Source organism: Gymnoscopelus microlampas (genome assembly GCF_963454915.1).
Source record: "Gymnoscopelus microlampas genome assembly, chromosome: 11".
NCBI lineage: Eukaryota > Metazoa > Chordata > Actinopteri > Myctophiformes > Myctophidae > Gymnoscopelus > Gymnoscopelus microlampas.
Genome location: NC_139948.1, coordinates 18,716,845 through 18,739,786, shown reverse-complemented (window position 1 = coordinate 18,739,786; position 22,942 = coordinate 18,716,845). Strand labels below are relative to the sequence as shown.

The 22,942-nt window shown below is 42.6% G+C and overlaps 1 protein-coding gene across 1 annotated transcript; it reads left to right on the top strand.

Annotated features, from left to right (window-relative positions):
• The first annotated feature begins 687 nt into the window (after positions 1-687).
• rabep2 (rabaptin, RAB GTPase binding effector protein 2) lies at positions 688-19,074 on the top strand. The gene is made up of 11 exons (XM_084072836.1): positions 688-900; positions 2,653-2,814; positions 4,212-4,294; positions 5,958-6,344; positions 7,486-7,581; positions 8,033-8,131; positions 8,922-9,035; positions 9,126-9,231; positions 12,180-12,334; positions 16,528-16,644; positions 17,329-19,074. Exons 1-11 carry the CDS (start codon positions 852-854, stop codon positions 17,431-17,433), a joined length of 1,473 nt encoding a protein of 490 aa, XP_083928962.1. The 5' UTR covers positions 688-851; the 3' UTR covers positions 17,434-19,074.
• Positions 19,075-22,942: the final 3,868 nt, after the last annotated feature.

The window sequence follows — 22,942 nt, the reverse complement described above, 5'->3', positions numbered from 1 at the left end:
AAGCTTATTTAAAATGAGATCCCATGCACACAAATCATGATGACATATAAACTTAAGAGACAGACAGATATACACTACTATACAGAACATCATACAATCAGCTTACAAGTTACTGGTATGAAACAAGAAATATGTACAAGAAAAAAGAAAGGGGGGGGGCTTAGGTTAATATTTTGACAGGGGCCAGTTTGGAATTGCAGCCCTTTCTTTAGGGCAGTTTTGAAAGTGAGTAGGGTTTTACACATCACAATGATTGTGATGTTTTTACACATCACAATCATTTTATTTTTTTCCAGTGCGCAGCCCGGTATACATTTCAGCCATTTGAAAATAACCGGTCTACAAGCTCACTTAATGGTAGCTTGTAGATCTGCTATTTTCAACATTCTTTTATACATTTTTGAAAACTTGTGAAATGGGACATTCTGCATAATGAGTACTTTTACTTTTGTACTTTAAGTATATTTTGATGCCAATACGTTTGCATTTTGTTTAACTTGTAACAGAGTATTTATACACTGTAGGATACTTTAACTTAAGTTTTAAAAAAACTGAGTACGTCTTCCACCTCTGCCAATTTGAACCTGAACTGAACGCAGATCCATCCAACAGAGATCCAAGCGCAAACAGAACAGCTCAGTTGGAGAGTTGGTGGGAGGAGAGGCATCTGTGAATAGGAAGGACGTCCACGTAATTTCCGTAGGGCTCAGACCAGACTGGGGGGAAAGTAGTTTCCTGAAGTTGACAAGGAGCTGATCATTTGAACACCAAACCCCCCCAACGATACGACCACTACTCTATCTAAAAGACAGCTTTCTGTTGTTTGTCAGACGCACCTCGATGCATATCTAATGGAGTTGTCTGAGGAAAGGACAACCTCTAAGAATGGAGACACAGAAGGTAATTACTAAATAATAAACACTTATGCTGTCCTCGATCGTTCCTTAAACTGTAATAATGCTGGATAAAAGCGTTGATCGTTATATTGTTCGCATCGTTAACATTCCTCATTCAATCATAACTACTGTTGGCTGGCGATAAAGCTACATTGCAGTGTTGCCATGTCTGCTTATTATAAGCGATTTTATTTGTTTCCTAATGTTGTTTAAAACCAGAGATTCTCAAACATTTTCATGTCAAGGACCCCCAGATTAACATGTATTTGTCCGCAGCCCCCCCCCCATCTGAAAATATCTTATACAAGGGATTTGTGTTGTTAAAATGTTTCAAAAATATTCAAAAATGACTAGATTTTTTTCTGTCCTTTTTTGGGGAAAATTACAGATTTACAAGCTCACGCGTTGTGAGCTTGTAGGTCAGCTATTTTCAAATAGACGTAGTAGTCGCTTACTCGCTTCTTTTGGGCTTGGTTGAAATAACCTGGTTGGTTATTTCTATCCCAGAATCTGGCAACACTGCTACATTGCCTTGCCTGCTAGTCGCAACAAGTGTCTATATGGGCTACTCTGTGTCGAGTCACCATAAACCCTGAAGGACAGTCACATACTAGCAGTGGAGGAAACAGTACTCACATTCTTTACTTAACTAAAAGTATGTAGAAATACTCTGTTACAAGTAATTTAGTAAAAGTCGGGAATTCAAAATGTACTTGAGTATAAGTACAAAAGTGTTGGTGTCAAATGTACTTAGTACCAAAAGTAGAAGTGAAAGTATTATAAATACTCCAATAAAGTAAAAATACATCAAAATGGTACTTTAGGACAGTACTTGTTCCACCACTGGCTTTTTATTCGGCCAGGGCTTAAGCTCTTGATATCTTGACTAACAACACTAGACATTGTAGACAAATACTGTAGAAGCAACGTCTACACATTACTTGTAATTAGTTTGGGTCTGTAATAGGTTTGTTGACATTGATATGATTTGTAAATACAGGAGTCAAACAGATTTATGATGGGGTAAGAAAGATCCACGTTTTAGCATATTTTCCATCTATAAATAAGACTCTTTCATCATCTATGTGAATGTAAAAATGCATATTCAAAAAGGATTCCGGATTGGGCCTTTAAAGATGCAATCCAGAACTTGTTGTAAAATGCATCAAACTTGATGTTAACCAATCTATTACTAATCTATTACTACAGTATACTGTAACTAGCATAGGTTGGTCGAGGTTTGTCTCCCTGCTTTTCCAATGAACAATTTAGACCGGGGTCCGCGGGCACCTCCAGGGGCCCTTGAGGGGGTCCCAGGGGGTCTCCAGCAAAAGTAGTTAATGTAACTTCACAATCATTTTAACCACTTTATCCATTTATAGGTTGGCTATTCAAAAATAGCAGATGTAGAAGCTTGTACATTTGCTATGTTTTGAAGATTTTCTTTTTTAAATGTTTGGAAACTATGGAATAATTCAGAATTAGTACATAAATCATCTCTTCCGGGGGTCCCTGACACAAAACATTTTCAGATGGTCGTCCGTGGCCAAATACATATCAATTTGGGGGTCCTTTGACATGAAAATAATTGAGAACCACTCGTATACCATATGAACCCACCACAAATAGATTTCATGCTTAGTGACTTGGTGTACAGCTGTGTTATGTCACGTGGCCCCCAGCCTATTACTATTACTACAAGCAACATAAGAAGAACCTGTTGAAATCACTCTGGCTTTGTTTTGACATTTTTCAGCCTCGTTGGAGAGCCTGCAGGCCCAGCTGGCCGATTACCGAGCACAGGTGGAACACTGGCAGGGTGTGGCGACGATCTGCGAGCTCAGCAAACAGGAGGAGCTAGCAGAACTGCAGAAAAAATGTGATCAAGAGATGCAGTCTATTCAGGAGGCTCTTAGAGGTGTGTGTGTGTGTGTGTGTGTGTGTGTGTGTGTGTGTGTGTGTGTGTGTGTGTGTGTGTGTGTGTGTGTGTGTGTGTGTGTGTGTGTGTGTGTGTGTGTGTGTGTGTGTTAAACATGTGCTGTATATCGTCTTTGTCGGGTGTAAACGTCATATGACGCTGTAGTATGATCAAGCAGGGCATTAATTTACGAAGAAAAAAACGTACTGTCTACATACATCGACTGATGTCTCTGGACATTCAGTGATGTTCCTGGAATCATCGGGCGTTTCGGGTCTTTCAGCATCATACGCCCTCCTCCAGGTGACCCAGCCGGGGCTGATCAGACCCCAGCTTGTGTCCAGATGGCTAGCTACAGTTGCTACCATGACTCCATGGCTCTCCTCTTTCGAGCCACAGCCATCTTTAGGCGGTGGTACTGCGGATGTCTCTCCTCTATCTCTCTCCCTCGATGCCTAAACTACCGAAGGCTCTGACCGAGGAACGGGCTGCAAACCCTCTGCATCATCCAACCTCCTCTGGGAGACACCTCGCTCTCCAACCAGCCTGCCGACAGTCGCTGACCAGTCCTGCGTACTTGGAGAGCTTCCTATCAAAGGCTTCTGCCAAGCGATCTTCCCACGGGACTGTCGGCTCCAGCAGCACTGCTTGCTTGGTGGACTCAGACACAAGGACAATGTCTGGTCGCAGGGTGGTGACTGCAATATGGCTGCTGGGGACCCTCAGCTGACGTTTAAGGTCCACCGACAGCTGCCAGTCCCTTGCAGAGGTCAGGATTGTAACACGGTGGGCATGCTGGTGTCTCTGCTGTGCCCCATGTGTGCAGATTTGATGGGGTTGGATTGGAAGCACATCGTACACTGCCTGGATGAGGAATTTGATGTGGTGAAGAAGAGGCAAGGCTGCGTCACAGGAGCCTGGTGGGAGTGGTCACACGAGGTCGAGGAAAGCGGCTGAAAATAGCCGGAAAACCGCCGATCTACAAGGTTGTAGATCGGTAAAACCTACCTCTAAAAAATGCCAAATTCCTAGTAAGAGAGAGAGAAACATCTGAGTTGTAATGTAATCCAAAAAAAAGTGGAACTGGAACTGATGACTTAGTGTATCATTTCTGTCGGGTGGAAGCCTCATATGTCCAAAAACACTGTTCACTTTTCAGGACTCAAATTCAAAAGCGTCAAAAGTTGCTGATCTACAAGCTAAAAAAGCGTCGCTTCACACCACTTCTCGAGCATTTTACGAGAACCCCCCCCCCCGTTACAATATGGAGATAAGAGTTTTCAGCCCGACAGCAACAATATTGACATTCCAGAATGATGTGCTAAGCATTGTGTTTGCCAGGGAGGCGGACCCATAATTATATTTTGTTATATTTGTGTCCCACTCTGTGCTCTCAGAGACAGCAGAACAGTATGAGGCCCAGATATCTGCTCTGCACGCTGAGTCAGCTGGTTGGAGGAGAGGCAGTGGACAGACCCAGGTGAGCTATACAGCACTGCTTCCCAAACAGTGGGTTGGGACCCAAGTTTGATCTGTAACCGTTGCTTAGATTTTGTTTTTAATTATTATTATTTCAAATATATTTTCAAATACTCCCCCCAAACTTCACTATTTTTCATAAGTAATAAACTTCTCTTTTGTGTCTCAAGCTAAAACGTTTGAGAACCACTGAGTTATAGCAGTGGTTGTCACTGTTGTTTTTATCATTTTGGGGGAAAATTAAATGAAAAGGTAATTGAAAAAATACGCCCCCTAACACAATAGAAGGACAATGTCAGTCAACAGAAGAACCAAGGACGGGTGTTTTCGCTTAATCTATCATGGTTAAAATGGAGTTTGAAGTTACAATGGGTTTGCATAGGAAGGGGGCATGTCTGATAAAATGAATATCAAATATCTAAATACCGAATCAAGCAACTTAAAGGACACGTCTGTTGAATTTTCTTGTATCGATTCATTGATATATAAATATAAAAAATACCTATATATATTTTATAAAAATTGTGCTTCAAATGATAAATTAATCTGAAAAGTAATGATAGAATAATAATATAATCGGTAAGAAGATAATCGATGGTTGCAGCCCTAATGTAGTTTGTCAACGATCATGTATGTAAGGGAGACTCCCTCTTTCTTTGGTGTTTCGCCCAGGTGGCCACGGTTATATGTCTAAACCTAGCCCTAACCCTAAATCTAACCTCACAAAAACAATGCCTAAACCTAACCCTGATCCTAAACCTAACCTCACAAAAACTATGCCTAAACCTAACCTCAACCCTAACCATAACCTCACAGAAACTACGCCTAAACCTAAACCTCAAAACCACGGCAACCTCGGCAAAACACCAGGAAAAGACTAAGAGAGAGTCCGGTATGAAAGGTCAGCCAGTGCCAAGCTGTTCTCTTTCCTGTGTTTCTGTTCGCTCTCCCTCATCCTGGTTCCATGGTTCACTCACCTACTGCCGTTTCCTGCCTGCTCCACACTCCCTATCCGCTTCCCCTCTCTGTGTGAGGCGGAACACTGTAGCTCACAACGGCTAATGGCTCTGGAAGCAGCTACAAGCTCACAACGCGTCACCTCGCGGCATGTTGTGAGCTTGTAGATCTGCTAGTTTCACCAATTGTGTTTGTAGTAATAAGCTTGTAATAAGTTCTCAGTCGGCATGACTGATTTCAGTCATTTGGATTCCATAGAAGCTGGCCTGTCTTCTATGGAAGCATGTTTTACGCAGCAAAAACAGCTAGGCTATTTCCTGTTATTATTTTAAGATTAGAGCATTTGAAGTGGTCAAACTATAAAAGCAAAGGTTAAAGCCTCAATCTTGTGATTTCTTCACCTGGTTGGCAGTATGTAGAACAGCAGGAACAATATTACTAAAACATCATAATTTTACATATTGCGTTAATTGTTTAGGAACTAGCGCTAGACCGCTAGTTGAGGGGTGGGCTCCTTTCCCACTATTCACAAATCGCACATTAGAACATTAGCAATCTGGGAACCCATCGTCAAATAAAAAGGAAAAACAGCGCCCCCAGCGTTTTTCACTTTTGCTCTGAATCTGTATTGAGAGATTAGGAGATTAGAAACATTTTCAGTTGTGAGATGTTTTCATCCATGAATACCTCTTGCATACCTCTTGCAGGCCGGTGGAAGGAAAGGCAGGAAGGAAGCGGCGGGAGCTGCTGCCACCGCCGGCCGAGAAGAAGAACAGTCTCCCGGATCGACCGCCGGCGCCAGCCCGCCGTCAGATCTGGAGGCGGCGCCGAGGCCTCTGTCAGACCAGCCTCCTGGCCAGCTCGCCGAGGCCGAGGCGGGGGCGGGGGAGGGCTACTTCTCCCAGCACTGTGACACGGCCTCGCTCTCCTCGTTCTCCTGCCTGGACACGCCCTCTCTGTCCCGCAGGCCGCCGCCCCAGGAGGACACGGCCTCCCTGGTGTCCACGGGCACCCTGGTGCCCGAGGCCATCTACCTGCCGCCCGCGGGCCACCGCCTGGTCACCCACGGCGACTGGGACGCGCTCAACGCTCAGGTGTGCAGGAGCGATACCGCCATGCGGTGTTCATTCTGACAGCAAATGTTGATTTAGTTTCAGGCAGTTTTTTTCAATAAAATTTCATTTAGTTTTAGTCATCTGAAAGGTTTTGGTTTTAGCCTAGTTTTAGTCGACTAAATATCATAAGATTGTAGTCGACTAAATCTACACTTGATTTTGTTGACAAAAAATTATTTTGGCGTCGCAAGGGCTGATTTTTGCATGCTGAAAATAGCCGATCTACAAGCTCACAGCGTCTTCAATGAGATGGTTGTATCAGATCCGCAAGCTCGAAACACGTCGATCCGCGCTTGCGGATCTGCTTCTTTTGGTGCTTTTTGTGTGACGCCGTAGTGTGATCAAGTAGGGCGTTAATTTACAAAAAAGAAAACAGTTACAAAGAAAAGTTAGAATTTACAGCCGTATGGTGGGATCTTTGCACCCTCGGGTGCATTTAATTCCTCTTTATTTCTCCTTGACACTTATCCTCATTCTCAGTCTTATCTCCATCTGACCAGGAGATAAAGCCTGGAAAAGAACTACTGCACAAAAGTGTCTTAACCCGACGTACAGGAAGTAAAGCCGAACAGGTCGAGCCTACTGGAACTTTTTAAGTGGGCCTGTTCCTCCTGTTGGATTAGTGGTTCTTAAAGTGTGGTCCAGGGACCCTCAGGGTTCCATGAGGGCCACCCATACAGGTCTGTAACTATGGGTGGAGTTATTGGGGGTCCTTGAAATTAAACTGGTTGAGAACCAATAGGGTTAGACACTTTTGGCAGTAGTTCTTGTCACTGAGATTGTGAATTTATCCACCAGAGGGTGCCGAAAACACCTAAACAAACTTGGGCTGAAGCGCGGCGTTATCGTCTCTGTCGGGTGGAAACCTCATATGTCAGGATTTTAAAAAAAATGTCAAAAGTAGCAGATGCTACTAACACAAAAAGTAAAAATATGGAGATAAGATGTTTCTGCCCGATAACAGTGATATGCAGTTGTGTAATTAACAAATGCTGTAAAAGTGTGTGTGTGTGTGTGTGTGTGTGTGTGTGTGTGTGTGTGTGTGTGTGTGTGTGTGTGTGTGTGTGTGTGTGTGTGTGTGTGTGTGTGTGTGTGTGTGTGTGTGTGTGTGTGTGTGCAGGTGTCAGAGCTACAGGGTGAGGTCAGTCGATTGGAGGCTGAGAGAGAGGAGCTGGAGAAAGAGCTGGACACACAGACCAACCACACACACAAACAGGTGGGATTTACCAGCTTTTACGCCAGTGTGTGTTTGTGTATATGTCAGGTGGTGATATTTCACAAAAAATTGCAGATCTAGGATGTTAACCCTAACATCTGCAATTTTCGAAGTGTTTGAATAATTTTGAATAGTTTTTTTTAACACAAATCTTCTCTTCTGGGGAGCTCTGGCACAAAGCATTTTCAGATGGTGGGGGGGCGGGGTGTCCGCAGCCAAATACATATCAATTTGGGGTCCTTGGCACGAAACAGTTTGGGAACTACTGATTTAGAAGGCATTTGTAGAATGAAGCTTTTACTGTCTGTTCCTGTTCAGTTCAACAGTGTGTGTGTGTGTGTGTGTGTGTGTGTGTGTGTGTGTGTGTGTGTGTGTGTGTGTGTGTGTGTGTGTGTGTGTGTGTGTGTGTGTGTGTGTGTGTGTGTGTGTGTGTGTGTGTGTGTGTGTTCAGGTAGCATTGCTCCAGACTCAAGTTCAGTCATCAGAGGCTCTTCTTCAGGAGGTGCAGAAGTCTTTCAGCCAATCACAGAATGCCGTCCAGAGCCGGCTGGTGAGAGGCTTGCTGTCATTGGCTAGTTTGTGTGCGTTGTTCATAACCAGATGGCGGTGCAACACTGGAAGGCCCAGTTGTACACTCTCTGAGTCACAGACCTTTTCAACTGTCCATTTGGTTCCTAACCATCAATAATTTAGCACTCTCAAAGACCCCTAGGGCAATATTTCCCAAACTGGGGGGTCCCCAAATGATGGGTCCGCAGCTTAATGTGCAACATTGTTTTCTCACACAACAGTAAACAAACCAACATACAGCATAAGGGTACACAGGGTATCTGAACATTTCTAAAGTTACAATTTAAGGACCTTTTTAATACCTCTTGAATGAAAAAATACAAATACAAAAAGGCAAAAAACTAACAGTACTATAACAAATGGTCAAACGTTGGCCAACTTGTCAAATATTACATAAGAAATAGGCAAGTGAAGTGAAAATTGCAGATCTACAAGCTCACAACGCCTCGCATCGAGAGGCTTTGTGAGCTTGTAAATCTGCTATTTTCACAATATTTATCTGTGGAGTCGAAACAAAAAATAACACCTCAACTTCTACAATTCCAATTGCCTGTCAAGGAGATTATTTTGGGGGGTCCCGGCCTGAAAGGTTTGGGAACCCTTGCCCTAGGGGTCCCCGTCTGTACCCTAATCCCTAATGATGTCTGACTCCCACTGTGTGTGTGTGTGTGTGTGTGTGTGTGTGTGTGTGTGTGTGTGTGTGTGTGTGTGTGTGTGTGTGTGTGTGTGTGTGTGTGTGTGTGTGTGTGTGTGTGTGTGTGTGTGCGCAGGCAGAGCTGTCTCTGTCTCAGAGGAAGGTGTGCAGTGAGCTATCCAAGCTAAAAGGAGAGGAGGTGGAGGACGAGGCCATGGACGACAGCACCACGTTCCCAGCCACACTACAGGTATGTACTATGTACATATATATACAGCATAGTGGATGTTGTAATAGTCAGCAGACAATCTAAACACAGAAAAACAACTGTGGCCTACAGGGGGCGCACTGTGAGGAGCGCCTTCGCATTGAAATCGTCAACCTGAAGGATCAGCTGGACGGCCGCACAGAGGAGAACGGTCCGTGCAGCGCTCCTTTTTTACCTTGTGCTTAAGAAATACTGTCATTAAAAAAATATATATACTTACATTTTTATTAAAAAATAAATACAATGTTTTAATTCATGTTATTTGATTTGCTAGATACGTTTGCATGTCATTTTCACTTTCCACTTTAAAGTGTCCTCAGGGTAAAACCAAGACGCTGCATTGTTGCTACTCAGCACAGTGTCACGACAGTCAGTTGAACACAGATTCAAAGACAGTGATTACCTTCAGTCGGTGTTAGACTGTGACGATGCTAGTTTATAATGGTGCTTTTTAACCCATTAGTAAGACCTGAGGCCCATTCTACAAATCCATTCTAAACCAGTGGTTCTCACACTTTCAAGATTTTTCAAAAATGTTCCAAAATAGCAGACGTACAAGCTCGCAGCGCGGCACGAAGTGACGCGCTGTGAGCTTGTACGTCTGCTATTTTTGAATAGCCAACGCAAAAATCTAAAATGACACAGATGCTTTCCCGGTTTTAATGGATGAATCTCTCCCCCTCTCTCTCTCCCTCTCTCTCCCCCTCTCTCTCTCTCTCTGCCAACAAACAGAGGTTTTAGAAGGTGAGTACACAAATCACACCAGAGTAGTAGATGGGTTCTTTGTTTTACATTTTATCAACTGTTCAGACTGGTTTTCATGAGCTCTGTGGAATCAAGGCGTTGTTTTATAAGGTGATTTCTAGTGAGCATTCCATTATTTGGAATGTAAAGCTGCACCATGTGACTTTCCTCTTCTATCCCGGATTTGAACCCGGTTTCCTGCGCAAGTGCTGACATGTTTAACCATTGAGCTGATAGAGCCGGCCTGCTTGCTCAGGGGATAAATTGTATCTTGACCATCGAGTCAGAATTCGTGTCAGATCCTGTGTCCAGGTGAGACATGACCTTTGACACGATCTAAATGTCTCAACAGAAGAGCAGGGAGACCAAACACAACCACCCCAATTGTATAAGTTATATTGTACTAACATACTCTACCATACAGATTGGACAAGATTACATTTTATTAATAGAAAGAAGCTCGGAGTAAAGATTTAATTTCACACACGTCATGATGATCATGTCATTTTAATTGATAATTCATTATCATACAAATGCTTAATGATTAATGGTTTCATTTGTGTTTCTGGCATTGAACATTAAAATGACTTTTAGTCTGTGTAAACGGAAATATATGGCCAACACTGTCATATCGTCTCTGTCGGGTGGAAAGTTGAAACCTTAATTGTCATGTGACATGTGAAAAAACGTATGCTCGGAAGCTCCAATACGATAAAAACATGATAATAAAAGCATGATAAAACGACCTAAAACGCTCAATAAACAAACGCAGGGCAAGAATATCAGTCAAAGAAAGTGCATAGTGCAAAGTACAGAGAGTTGTTGCACTGTCACTTTTCACTGTTATTTAACAGTCTGATGTCCTGTGGGGGAAAACTGTTCCTCAGCCTGCTAGTGTGCGCTGAGAGGATCTTGTAACCCTTCACCACTTTGGTCTTTTGTATGGGGTGGGGGGGGGGATGATCAGCATTATGTCATATGTCCAAAACTGTTACTTTTCAGGATTCAAATTCAAAAACAGCAAAAGTAGCTCGACAAGCTCAAAACTAGTTTCTAGCTTGTAGATCTGCTACTTTTGATGCTTTTCTGTGACGCTGTAGTATGATCAAGTTAAAGGAGAGATCCACCCTTGAATGGTATTTGCTTTGATGTGTCGCTAATCACTCACCAACATACCAGGGGCAGTTGATTTTTTTCATAGAAGCCCCTGTTGTCCATTGTGTAGACCCCTCCCACCGGCAGAATGGGAGTATGTGTAACGAAACTTGCCTATTTTAGCAGCTCCAAACTTCGTTTTTCTTTCACAAATCCCCTCTATGCAGTGTCCTGGCACTCTCACATGCCCTGTTTGTCACTTATGAGAGGAGGGGGAGCGCTACATGCGAAATCTCGCGGGACGCGAGAATCTCGCGAGAGTTCACGCATCAGAGCCGTTCTGTACGAACGGCAGCTCATGTGTGACAAACAGTGCATGTGAGAGTGCCAGGACACTGCATAGAAGGGATTCGTGAAAGAAAAACGAAGTTTGGAGCTGCTAAAATAGGCACGTTTCGTTGTTACACATACTCCCATTCTGCCGGTGGGAGGGGTCTCCACAATGGACAACAGGGGCTTCTATGAAAAAAGTCAACTGCCCCTGGTATGTTGGTGAGTGATTAGCTACACATCAAAGCAAATACCGTTCAAGAGTGGATCTCTCCTTTAATTTACGGAAAAACACAAAAAGTTAGAAAATGGAGATAAGAGGTTTCTGCCCCGACAACAGCGATAGCAACACCTAAAATGACACAGAGGCGTTCCCAGTTTGAAAGGTATAACAATGTACAGGTGTTAACAGGTCTAAATGGGCTAATCCCTGCCTAAACACTACTCGTGTTTGTGTGTGTGTGTGTGTGTGTGTGTGTGTGTGTGTGTGTGTGTGTGTGTGTGTGTGTGTGTGTGTGTGTGTGTGTGTGTGTAATGTAAACTGCTTGTGTTCATATTTGGAAGCCTCTGTAATGTCCATAAATCAGTTGTGAGAGGCCTGCAGATTGCAGGAATGCCCAAGCCAAGAGCTAAGGCATTGGCAAAATGCTGTTCAGTGTCTGTGGCAGTCGTCATATATGGAGGAGGCGATGCTTCCTGTACCCGTGATATGTATCCTGAAACTCTTGTTGAGTTTCCCAACTTTGTGCATCTACTATTGTTTGTGTTCAAGAATGTCTTGTTAAAATGTGAACGCAAAAAAAGATGTTAAATGTGTGTGTGTGTGTGTGTGTGTGTGTGTGTGTGTGTGTGTGTGTGTGTGTGTGTGTGTGTGTGTGTGTGTGTGTGTGTGTGTGTGTGTGTGTGTGTGTGTGTGTGTGTGTGTGTGTGTGTGTGTGTGCGTGTGTGCGCTTGCAGTGCAGCTGTCCAGTCTGAAGACAGAGACAGAGCGCGTCCAGAGCCACAGGGACAAGCTGGAGGCAGAGCTGCTGTCCTGTCGCACTGAGCTGCAGGCCCTGCGGGTGGCGCTGTCGCACCTGCAGAGTGAGAACAAGGCCTTCAGCAACGATAAGGTGCCATGTACTGTATGATATAGCGCAGCACCCTGGCTTTGAGGGAAATGACAATACTGTCTGCTGGAAACCCTGTATGTCAAAAAAACGTTGCTTTTCAGGAAATGGGAAAAATATTCCAATTGATCACATTTTGTTACTATTTAGTCACAGTATTATTTAGTTCTTAAATATTTCTAAAACCCACAGACTTCACGACTTTCATATTTTAAATAGTAGCAAAAATAGCTGATCTAAAAGCTGTAAAGCTTTTAAATTGGCTGTTTTCGCTACTTCTGCATTAATTTATGAAAAACAAAACAAAAATATAGCTGCAAGCAGCGATAATACGGGGCCAGTGAATAGAGAGAGAGAGAGAGACATGGAAACGGAATAGATTGAAGAGAGAGAGAGTGACATGGAAACAATAGATTGATGAGAGAGAGAGATGGAAACATAATGGTTTGATTGGACATCTCAACCTACTGCCATTAACAGGATTCGAACTCTCAACCTTCAGACTAATAGGCTGCAACACTACCTATAGTGCTATAGCTTTGTCCAGGCTGATATTGTCTGTTGAAGATCATAAACTCTTGCCTTCTTTCATGAACCAAGCCCCTGTTTCACTAACACTAAGATCACTCGTTCACAAACCATTTACCAATGAAGAAATTGTACATCTCCTCAGAACCAAAACTAGTGAAAGTAGCCGATCTACAAGCTCACAAACCATGAAAGGTTGTGAGATTGTAGATCAGCTATTTTCAGAATGAAGTATGTCATACGTTGAAAAAACGTACTCTCAAATAAGCATTTCAGGTTATCTTTACCATTTGCATATGTATTCATTGATACAGTCATGTTGTTTGCAATTCAACTTAAATTAAGTCTGCATCAAGTGAGGCTTGAACTGGCAACCTTGGGATTGTGAGGCATTCATTTAAGGGAGACACCATTGGCCCAACAGACAAGTAACTGTGAAAAAGGAGATCACACAGATGATACAGTTTCACGCAAATAGCTGAAAAATCCTGGGTTTAAGTGTTTTTCAAACTGTTCAAAATTGCGGACAATCTAAGGGCGGCACTTACTGGTCAAAGCGATAGATGTGTTCCTCATGAGTCAAGGCACATGTGTAAGCAAGTTTCACGACTTTCGGCCAAACGAGGCATGACTTATGCCTGTTTAAAGTCTGCCTTTTCAAAAAATTGCTATAGTGCCCCCTTTTGGCCAATTGGAGTAAGATTGGTTTCAGTGATATTTGGAATGACCCTGTACATTTCTGCAAAGTTTCAAAGAAATGTGAGTCTGCATGTATGTTTTAGGCACAGATGAATAATTTTCATAAAACTGTAATAGTTAAAATCTATCTCCTCCTGGGATTTTTGAGCAATCTGCACGAAACGTTTAACACTTGAACTTTGGACCTCTGCCTACAAAAATTTCCAACGGATTTTCCATAAGTGAAAAAATGCAGAAGTTAGGAGCCAATGACTGTTTTTCATATAATGCAAAATGGTGGGAGATCTAAAGGTCAGAGGTCAAAAGTCAGAGGGTGAAAGTTGTTCAGCATGAGGAGACGCATATGTGTATTCAAGTTTCATGGCTCTAGGTCAAACAGGGCATGAGTTGTACCTGTTCAAAGTTGCCATTTTCAATTGAGTGCTATAGCGCCACCTTTGGACGAAAGATTGTGAGAATTATTTCTTGATCGTTTTTCATGACCATCTACCATATGGCCGAGTTTCGTAAAAAGCGACTGCACGGTTCAGCCAGAACTGCGAAAAGTGGCAGAAGAAGTGACAGAATACTGCCAATAACAAAACAGGTCCATCTCAACCTATTGCCATTGACAGGAATCAAACTCTCGACCTTTGGATTCACAGGCTGAGACACTACCTATACCGCTATAGCTTTGTCCAGGCTGAGGTCATCTGTTGAAGATAAAAGTGAACCAGTGAAAGCAGCCGATCTACAAGCTCAGAAACATGTTGCTATCTGAAAAGTTTTGAGATTGTAGATCGGTTATTTTCACAATGAAGTTTGTCATACATTAAAAAAACATACTCTCTCCAAGACGCATTTCATCATTACCTTTAACAGTTGCACATGTATTCAATGATACAGTCATGTTGTTTGCAATTCAACTTAAATTAAGTCTGCATCAAGTGAGGCTTGAACTGGCGACCCTGAGATTGTGAGGCCTTCATTTAAGGGAGACGCCATTGGCCCAACAGATAAGTAACTGTGAAAAAGGAGATCACACAGATGATACAGTTTCACGCAAATAGCTGAAAAATCCTGGGTTTAAGTGTTTTTCAAACTGCTCAAAATTGCGGACAATCTAAGGGCGGAGCTTACTCGTCAAAGCGATAGATGTGTTCCTCATGAGTCAAGGCACATGTGTAAGCAAGTTTCACGACTTTCGGCCAAACGAGGCATGACTTATGCCTGTTTAAAGTATGCCTTTTCAAAAAATTGCTATAGCGCCCCCTTTTGGCCAATTGGAGTGAGATTGGTTTCAGTGATATTTGGAATGACCCTGTACATTTCTGCCAAGTTTCAAAGAAATGTGAGTCTGCATGAATGTTTTAGGCACAGATGAATAATTTTCATAAAACTGTAATAGTTAAAATCTATCTCCTCCTGGGATTTTTGAGCAATCTGCACAAAACATTTTACACATGAACTTTGGACCACTGCCTACAAAAATTTCCAACAGATTTTCCATAAGTGAAAAAATGCAGAAGTTAGGAGCCAATGACTGTTTTTCATATAATTCAAAATGGTGGGCGATCTAAAGGTCAGAGGTCAAAAGTCAGACCACGAAAGTTGTCGGGCATGAAGAGACGCATGTGTGTATCGAAGTTTCATGGTTGTAGGTCAAACAGGGCATGAGTTGTACCTGTTCAAAGTTGGCACTTTCAATTGAGTGCTATAGCGCCACCCTTTGACGAATGAGTGTGAGAATTATTTCTTGGTAGTTTTTCATGAGCATCTACCATATGGCCGAGTTTCGTAAAAAGCGTATGCACGGTTAAGCCAGAACTGGCAAAAACAAGTATTTTTCAAACTGCTCAAAATTGCGGAAAATCTAAGGGCGGAGCTTAATGGTCAAATCGATACGTGTGTTCCTCATGAGTCAAGGCACATGTGTAAGCAAGTTTCACGACTTTCGGCCAAACGAGGCATGACTTATGCCTGTTTAAAGTCTGCCTTTTCAAAAAAATGCTATAGCGCCCCCTTTTGGCCAATTGGAGTAAGATTGGTTTCAGTGATATTTGGAATGACCCTCTACATTTCTGCAAAGTTTCAAAGAAATGTGAGTCTGCATGTATGTTTTAGGCACAGATGAATAATTTTCATAAAACTGTAATAGTTAAAATCTATCTCCTCCTGGGATTTTTGAGCAATCTGCACAAAACGTTTCACACTTGAACTTTGGACCACTTTCTACAAAAATTTCCAACGGATTTTCCATAAGTGAAAAAATGCAGAAGTTAGGAGCCAATGACTGTTTTTCATATAATTCAAAATGGTGGGAGATCTAAAGGTCAGAGGTCAAAAGTCAGAGTGTGAAAGTTGTTCAGCATGAGGAGACGCATATGTGTATCCAAGTTTCATGGCTGTAGGTCAAACAGGGCATGAGTTGTACCTGTTCAAAGTTGGCATTTTTCAATTGAGTGCTATAGCGCCACCTTTTGACGAATGAGTGTGAGAATTATTTCTTGATCGTTTTTCATGACCATCTACCATATGGCCGAGTTTCGTAAAAAGCGACTGCACGGTTCAGCCAGAACTGCGAAAAGTGGCAGAAGTGACAGAATAATGCGAATAACAATACGTGTCCAGAGCAGAGCTCTGGCCCCGTAATAAATTGCAATATGGAGGTATGAGGTTTCTGCCCAAACAGCGAAGACAATATGGTCTCTTACTGGTTTAAACTCAAAAGTAGCAGATCCGCAAGCTCAAAGGGCGTTGCTTCGTGCCACATTCCGATCTTGCGGATCTTCTACTTTTGATGCTTTTGTGTGACGCTGTAGTGTGATCAAGTAGGACGTTAATTTACAAGAGGAAAAAAACACAAAAAGTTAGAATATGAAGTTAAGAGGTTTCTGTCCCGAACCAGCAACCATATAGTGTGGTGTTTCTCCAGACATTGTGGACTGAACATGACTGGAACCACATGGTTGTGTTTTTGATGATGTCAGGTGGGCCTGCAGCGGCAGTGTCTGGAGCTGCGGAGCCAGGGGATCAGCCTGCGTTCCCAGGTGGAAACCAGCCACACCGTGCAGAGGGACTTTGTCCAGCTCTCCCAGTCACTACAGGTAGGTACCGGCAGGTAGACCAGTGGGGTCCCCACATGATTTTAGGGTGGTGGGGGTATTAAAGTGACAATTTAAGGACTTTTAAGTCCTAAAAAAACTTTTTAATACCTAAAAAAAGAAAATGAAAAAATACCATTACTGCATCAAAAGTCATCGACAAACTATACTATAAAAACTGGTCAAACATTGGCCAAATTGTCAAATAATATAAGAAAGAGGTATAAATTATGAAAATAGCTGATCTACAACTTAGATCAGCTATTTTCACAATATTTGTCTGTGGAACCGAGTCATACTAAATGTAATTCCTCAACTTCTACAATGCTAAGTGCTTATCAGGGTGGGGGGTCCCCAGTTCAGGTCGCAGCCTGAAAAAGTTGAGAACCACTGCATTAGGCCATGGACCTCCATTTGCTACCTTTTCTTTCATCTCTAGGATCCCAATCTACAGTGTAAAATCCTCAGAGTTTATTTGAACTATTTATCGCTATTTGACGTATAGAGTAGAAGGGTTTAGGTGGTTAAAGAGGAGCGAGATTTAAGCTCATTCTTTGGTAAGACATTTTTTATTCTCCTCTCTCTTCCCCGTTTCATCTCCTCACTCTTCCATGTCCTTCCTCCCGCCCTGCATGCCTCCTTCCCTTCTCTACCTGCCTCCTTCCCTCCTTCACCTGTGCCTTTCAGGTGAAATTGGAACAGATCCGCCAGGCGGGGAGTCTCGATCACGTCAAAGAGATCCTGGGGGAGGGGCTTAGTGAAGACAGCTCTACGCCCAACGACGCCACATGAGCCAATCGGAACGCCCCGCCGCAAAACACCAAAGCAACGCAACAAGACGGAAGCCTTCCAAGAATGACCAATAGGAGGCCAGTCTGACGTCCCCACGGCAACAGGGCAGTCTGGTAGAACACTGGTTTCCCCCCAGGGGTCCTTGTGGGCTTCACAGGGGGTCCCCCAGCCAAATGATTGTTGTTAGAAGAAGGACCGAATGGACCTTTATCGCTCTGTAACTCTGAGACCGTACAAATGAAAACCAAGCGGGTCCATTTGGTTCCATTTGTACGCTCTCTGAGTTATAGGGTTATCCTAATGTACAGTGTACCAAACTGGAGGTCCTTTTGGGAACCAGTGTAGCAAAATGACTGCCGGGGTTATCAATGACGTCAGTCCTACCAGTGTTTCTATTGTGACTTGGGAATACTTCTACTTGTTGGTAAACAGGGTTATATCGTTGCCGTCGGGCAGAAACCTCTCATCTCCATATTCTAACTTCTTGTGTTTTTTCATAAATGAATGCCCTACTTGATCACACTACAGCGTCACACAAAAGCATCAAAAGTAGCAGATCTACAAGCTCGAAAGCGTTTTGAGCTTGTAGATCTGCTACTTTTGCCATTTTTTTTTATTTGAACCCTGAAAAGTAACAGTTTTGGACATATGAGGTTTCCACCCGACAGAGACGATATATTGCTGTTTAATATCATGACCAAACGGTTGCTTTAGGACCAAATCGATCTGTTCGAGACTGTTGTGTAACTTGAATAATATGTCTATGACACTGTATATGAGATGCTGAGATAGCCTCACATTCACTCCCCTGTTGTCTTAAATGAAATAATATGCATGTACACATGTCTATTTCTTTTTACATGTATATCAATAACATGTTATATATGAGAGACATCACACCAGCAAAACACTCTACTGAAAAACTAGCCTCTATGTGCACAGTGTCAGTGCCTAATACGCTACTACAACAACAACATTTTCCCCCTGTGCAATAATATGTTGCGTGGGTTCAAATACGAGGCAGTTTGTAAGACCGTAAGGAACGTTGATCACTCTGTAACAAGGCCACCTGTGATCGTTGGATACTTTATCAGACACCATATATTAACGAAAGAAAAGTTCTGAACCACCATGTGAGAATGGAGAGAGATGGAGACGATATTCATGGAGTCACGCAGATGGCTGACGAATTAAAGGAAAAACCTGAATGGGTCAGAGAGAACAGTGCGTCGACAACTACATAGAGAGGGATGTTATGGTATGGTTGTACAGTGCGTAAACCTCCATGGATTTAAAGTTCTCAGTCGACTGATTTGTCATTTGGGTTCCATAGAAGCCAGCATGTCTTCTATGGAAGCATGTTGCACAGCAAAAATAGTCTACTCTACAAGCAGACACATCGAGAGCTTGTAGATAGGCTATTTTGGGTTAGTTCGTTTTTTTTAAAGATTAAAGCATTTGATGTGGTTAAACTAGCAATATGTTTCATCTTCCACAAAACCCTAATGGTTACATATATTTCATATAAAAGCAAAAGGTTAAAGCCTCAGTCTGTGCTTTCTTCACCTGGTTGGCAGTATGTAGAACAGCAGGACCAATTTTACTAAAACATCATCATTTTACATATTGTGTTGTTTGCTAATGGATGGATGGGTGGGTTGGGTGGGTTGGGTGGGTGGGGGTGGGGGCTCCTTTCACACTGATTCACAAATCACACATTAGGACTTGGCCATACAAAATGTTATCAGTCGTGTGAGATTGAGTTCAGGTGTGAAAAAAACATAGGCACTGGTCTAAAAGTGATGTGGTCAGATGAGACGCCGTATTCTCGGTCTTGACAAGTGGGCGAGTGCATGTGTAGCGTACACCAGGAGACTGGTACAGGCTGCAATGTTAAAACTTTGACCAACGTGTTACACAGTGCCACCAACAGTGCTGCCAACATCGTCACCACACCAAAACGAGGGGATATGATTTGTTATAACGGTGTCCTATCCCTCCACTGTTCCACAGGCTGTTAATGTCATCCATCTGTACTGACTGTATTTCTAAAAGTACAGTGGGACCAAACTTGGGTCATAGATAGTAATAGTCATCATAATCTACATACCTGTATATATAATATATTTAAAAATCTCTTTATTTCAGCTCAGAAGCATTAAAGGTTTTCCTGTTTTTAACGAGAACTGAGGTGTTTTAGCCTTTAGACATCAAACAACTTTGTGATGGTGGATTGGGAAAGAAGTGACTCTTAAAAATATGAAGGAATGTGAATATGAACTGAAAAAACACACTTTGTTGGTTGTTTTCTTCATGTGTTGTGTACAATAAACACATGGAGGTGCAAAACCTGCCCATACCAACATCTCCTGTTCTCTGGCTTCTCTGTTCCTGAGTAGTAGAATCGGTTCCATCGCATTTGGAACATGCTCTGACATCACACTGTCAGAGCTGGTACTGTTTGTGGACTTCACCGGTGGTTCTCAAACTTTAACATTTCATTCAAGGACCACCAGAGTGTACACATGGTCCATGTGGTTCTATTCATACACTGTCAGAGTTACAGACCTGTAAGGGTCCATTTGGAACCCCCTATAGCAGGGGTGGGCAACTTTGATGGAGAGGGCCACTGTATTTCCACACACACTCCAGAGGGTCACATTGCATATACGCGTCGCAGTGCGATGTGTTTTGAGCTTGCAGATCTGCTGTTTTTTAAAACTATCTTTGAATTGGAATCCATTTTTATTTTATTTCCAGTTGCCAAATTTAGATTCTGTATATCATCAGGTCACAAGTGTCATTTATAGTGTACAATTCGTTTGCATAATATTTTTGCCTGTCATAAAAACATCTACCTCCATATGTAGCTATTAGTGTATACAATCAACACTGATATATTACACTGTAGCAAAATGGTTAGTTATTAGGATTTTAAATTAGATATTACATGTCCACTTACAATGAATAGCTTTGTATTACACACTTCATCAGATTCAGCTTGTCCATATGCATTAAGTATGAATATGTGACAGTTTCTTTATGTTGACAAGTTTTATTGATTTTCAGGCAAATGTACAGTTCTCATAATCACCCACAAAAGATAATTTTGGCCTGGGCCATAGCGTGACGGTCCAGGCACCGTAGGCTGCAATGCCTGCCTGACAGCGTGTCGCAGGTTCAACTCCCGTTCCCGACAATGTTTGCTGCGTGTCACCCCCCCCCCATTTCTCTCCCCATTTCCTGTCAGCCTACTTTCCATATCCCTCTCTAAATAAAGGCATAAAAAGACCCCAAAAAAATATTTTAAAAAAAATAACCTATTTCCATTTCACCGAATGATGCTTCTAGTAGCCTTCATCTTCATCACTGCTGTCCTCATCTACATCATCAAATACATCCCTTAGAATGCTCAGTATTGCACGCGCCTCTTGAGCATTAACCTGCACATGACAAAAGATGTCATCGAATGTGAAAAGTACACTGCTGTTTTCAAGGACAGGGTAAATCAGGTTGCTGTAGACATCAGGCTGTGTAGCGCAAGAAAGTGCCACCCCTCCACAAGCAGCCTGGTCTATCTCATCCTGTATCATTTCTTCTAACCTTTCCTCAAGAAGAACCGTCTGTTCAGGACTAACAGTTCTCTCTCTACTAGCAGGTTCCTCCCCAGCATGTCTCTCTAATGCACTCATCTGGCGATCACAAGACGGGGCACAGTCACAAGACGGGGCACAGTTGCTACAGCATTTATGAAGGACAGGCAAAGGATCAGCCTTCTCTCCATCAAAAAGATAGAACAGTTTAACTCTCCTGCATGTTGTTACATCAGCGAGATACTGCTTCATTTGGTCCGATACACCTTTCAACTGTTTTCCACGATACAGAATCAGAGAATGTGCTGCTGAACTGTCCCTCTCTGCTCTACCATATGCTTCCATATAGGATTCAATGTCCCTGGGTGGTCCGTAATGTATGACATGGTTAACCCCTCTGAAATCTACACCCAGAGCTGATGTGGCGATCACAACTCTCAGAACAGAGGAGGGGTCTTGCAAAGAGTGTACTATGTCTAGTTTTACATCCTCGGCTGTACATGAATGGTACATGTCTACCAGTCTATTTCCAGACACATCTTTGGCTCCAATTGGATAGCGCCCCTTCTTACCTAGGTTAAGTTTAAAAACGTCATTGTACAATAGAGAACAATCAGAGATACTCTCACAGTATATAACATATTTCTCAGTGTTTCGTCCCTGTGACTCTAGTTCCTGAATGAGCCATGCAAATGTTTCAGAGGGATCAGCAGGGGAGATAATCTTTACAGGCAGCCTGATGTTGTTCACCCGGTCAGGCCTTTTGACAATCTCCACATATCTTTTCATTCCCAGGTTCTTTAGCATCTTCTTTCTGATGTTTTTGGATGTGGTTGCTGTAAGGGCCAACAATGGTACAGCCTTCGGTAGCAATGATCTCAGTTCACGGACCATTCCACACCACTTTCTGAAGGGCTGTTCTTCTGATGCATCCGTCTCACCCCTGTGAGAAAGATTTTTTTAAAACAATGGATAATTGTCACACAGAATTCTGACATGATTTGAATATCACATACACACATACTATTTCCAGGACACATCTGTATAAAATCATTGAAGCAAGTAGATGTCCATAACAATGTAAAAACCAAAACAGACCTCTATTAAGATAATTACTGAAAATATATTCTATGGACTATCAGATGCTAAATCATAACGTCGTAGACTTACCGTTGGAACACTGTGTGTACGTCATCAACAGCGAATCCAATCAATCTCTCGCGAAACAAACGTGCTTGCAGGGCTAGCCTCCAAAAATCCTCATCAACAAAGGTTTCAGGGGAACCATAAACAAAAGAAAAATCGCAGATTCTCTACAGATTCTCTCGTCTGTGTGTTTGTTTTTACCAGCGACTGCAGCCGAAAGTCCCTTTTCGTTCAAAAGGTTCACTTGCTCCTCCATTGTTGATTGCAGTGGGCAAACAATCAAAACCAACGCTTCTTTTGGCCATTTGTCTGGGTATTTGGTTGAGAGCAGACTGCAAACTGTAGGCCACGCTTGAAAAATCAAACTTTTGCCAAAGCCTGTTGGTAAACCGCCGAGCACATCTCTGTCTTCTAGCAGTGTTTTCAAAAATACTCGCTGTAGGTCCTTCAAAGATTCCACGCCATGTATTTCACACGCCTGTGATATGGCAGCATCAAAGTCTTCTTGGAATGTGTCCATTTTTAACAGGGTTTAAGCAGTCAATCAATGTATTAGAAGGATAGTATAACAATGATAATCGACTGGTTCTTTAGAACCGGACTCAAGAGCTACTTTGAAGGCCTAGCTGGGTTGTAAGGCCAGCTAGTCGTCCTGAATATGCAATCTGTGATTAACTGGGTTGTAAGGCCAGCCAACCTCCTGGTTCTCGGGAGAGAGTTGAGATGTCTCTCGGAATCACTCTGGAACGTGCCTATCTGAGAGGTTTCGA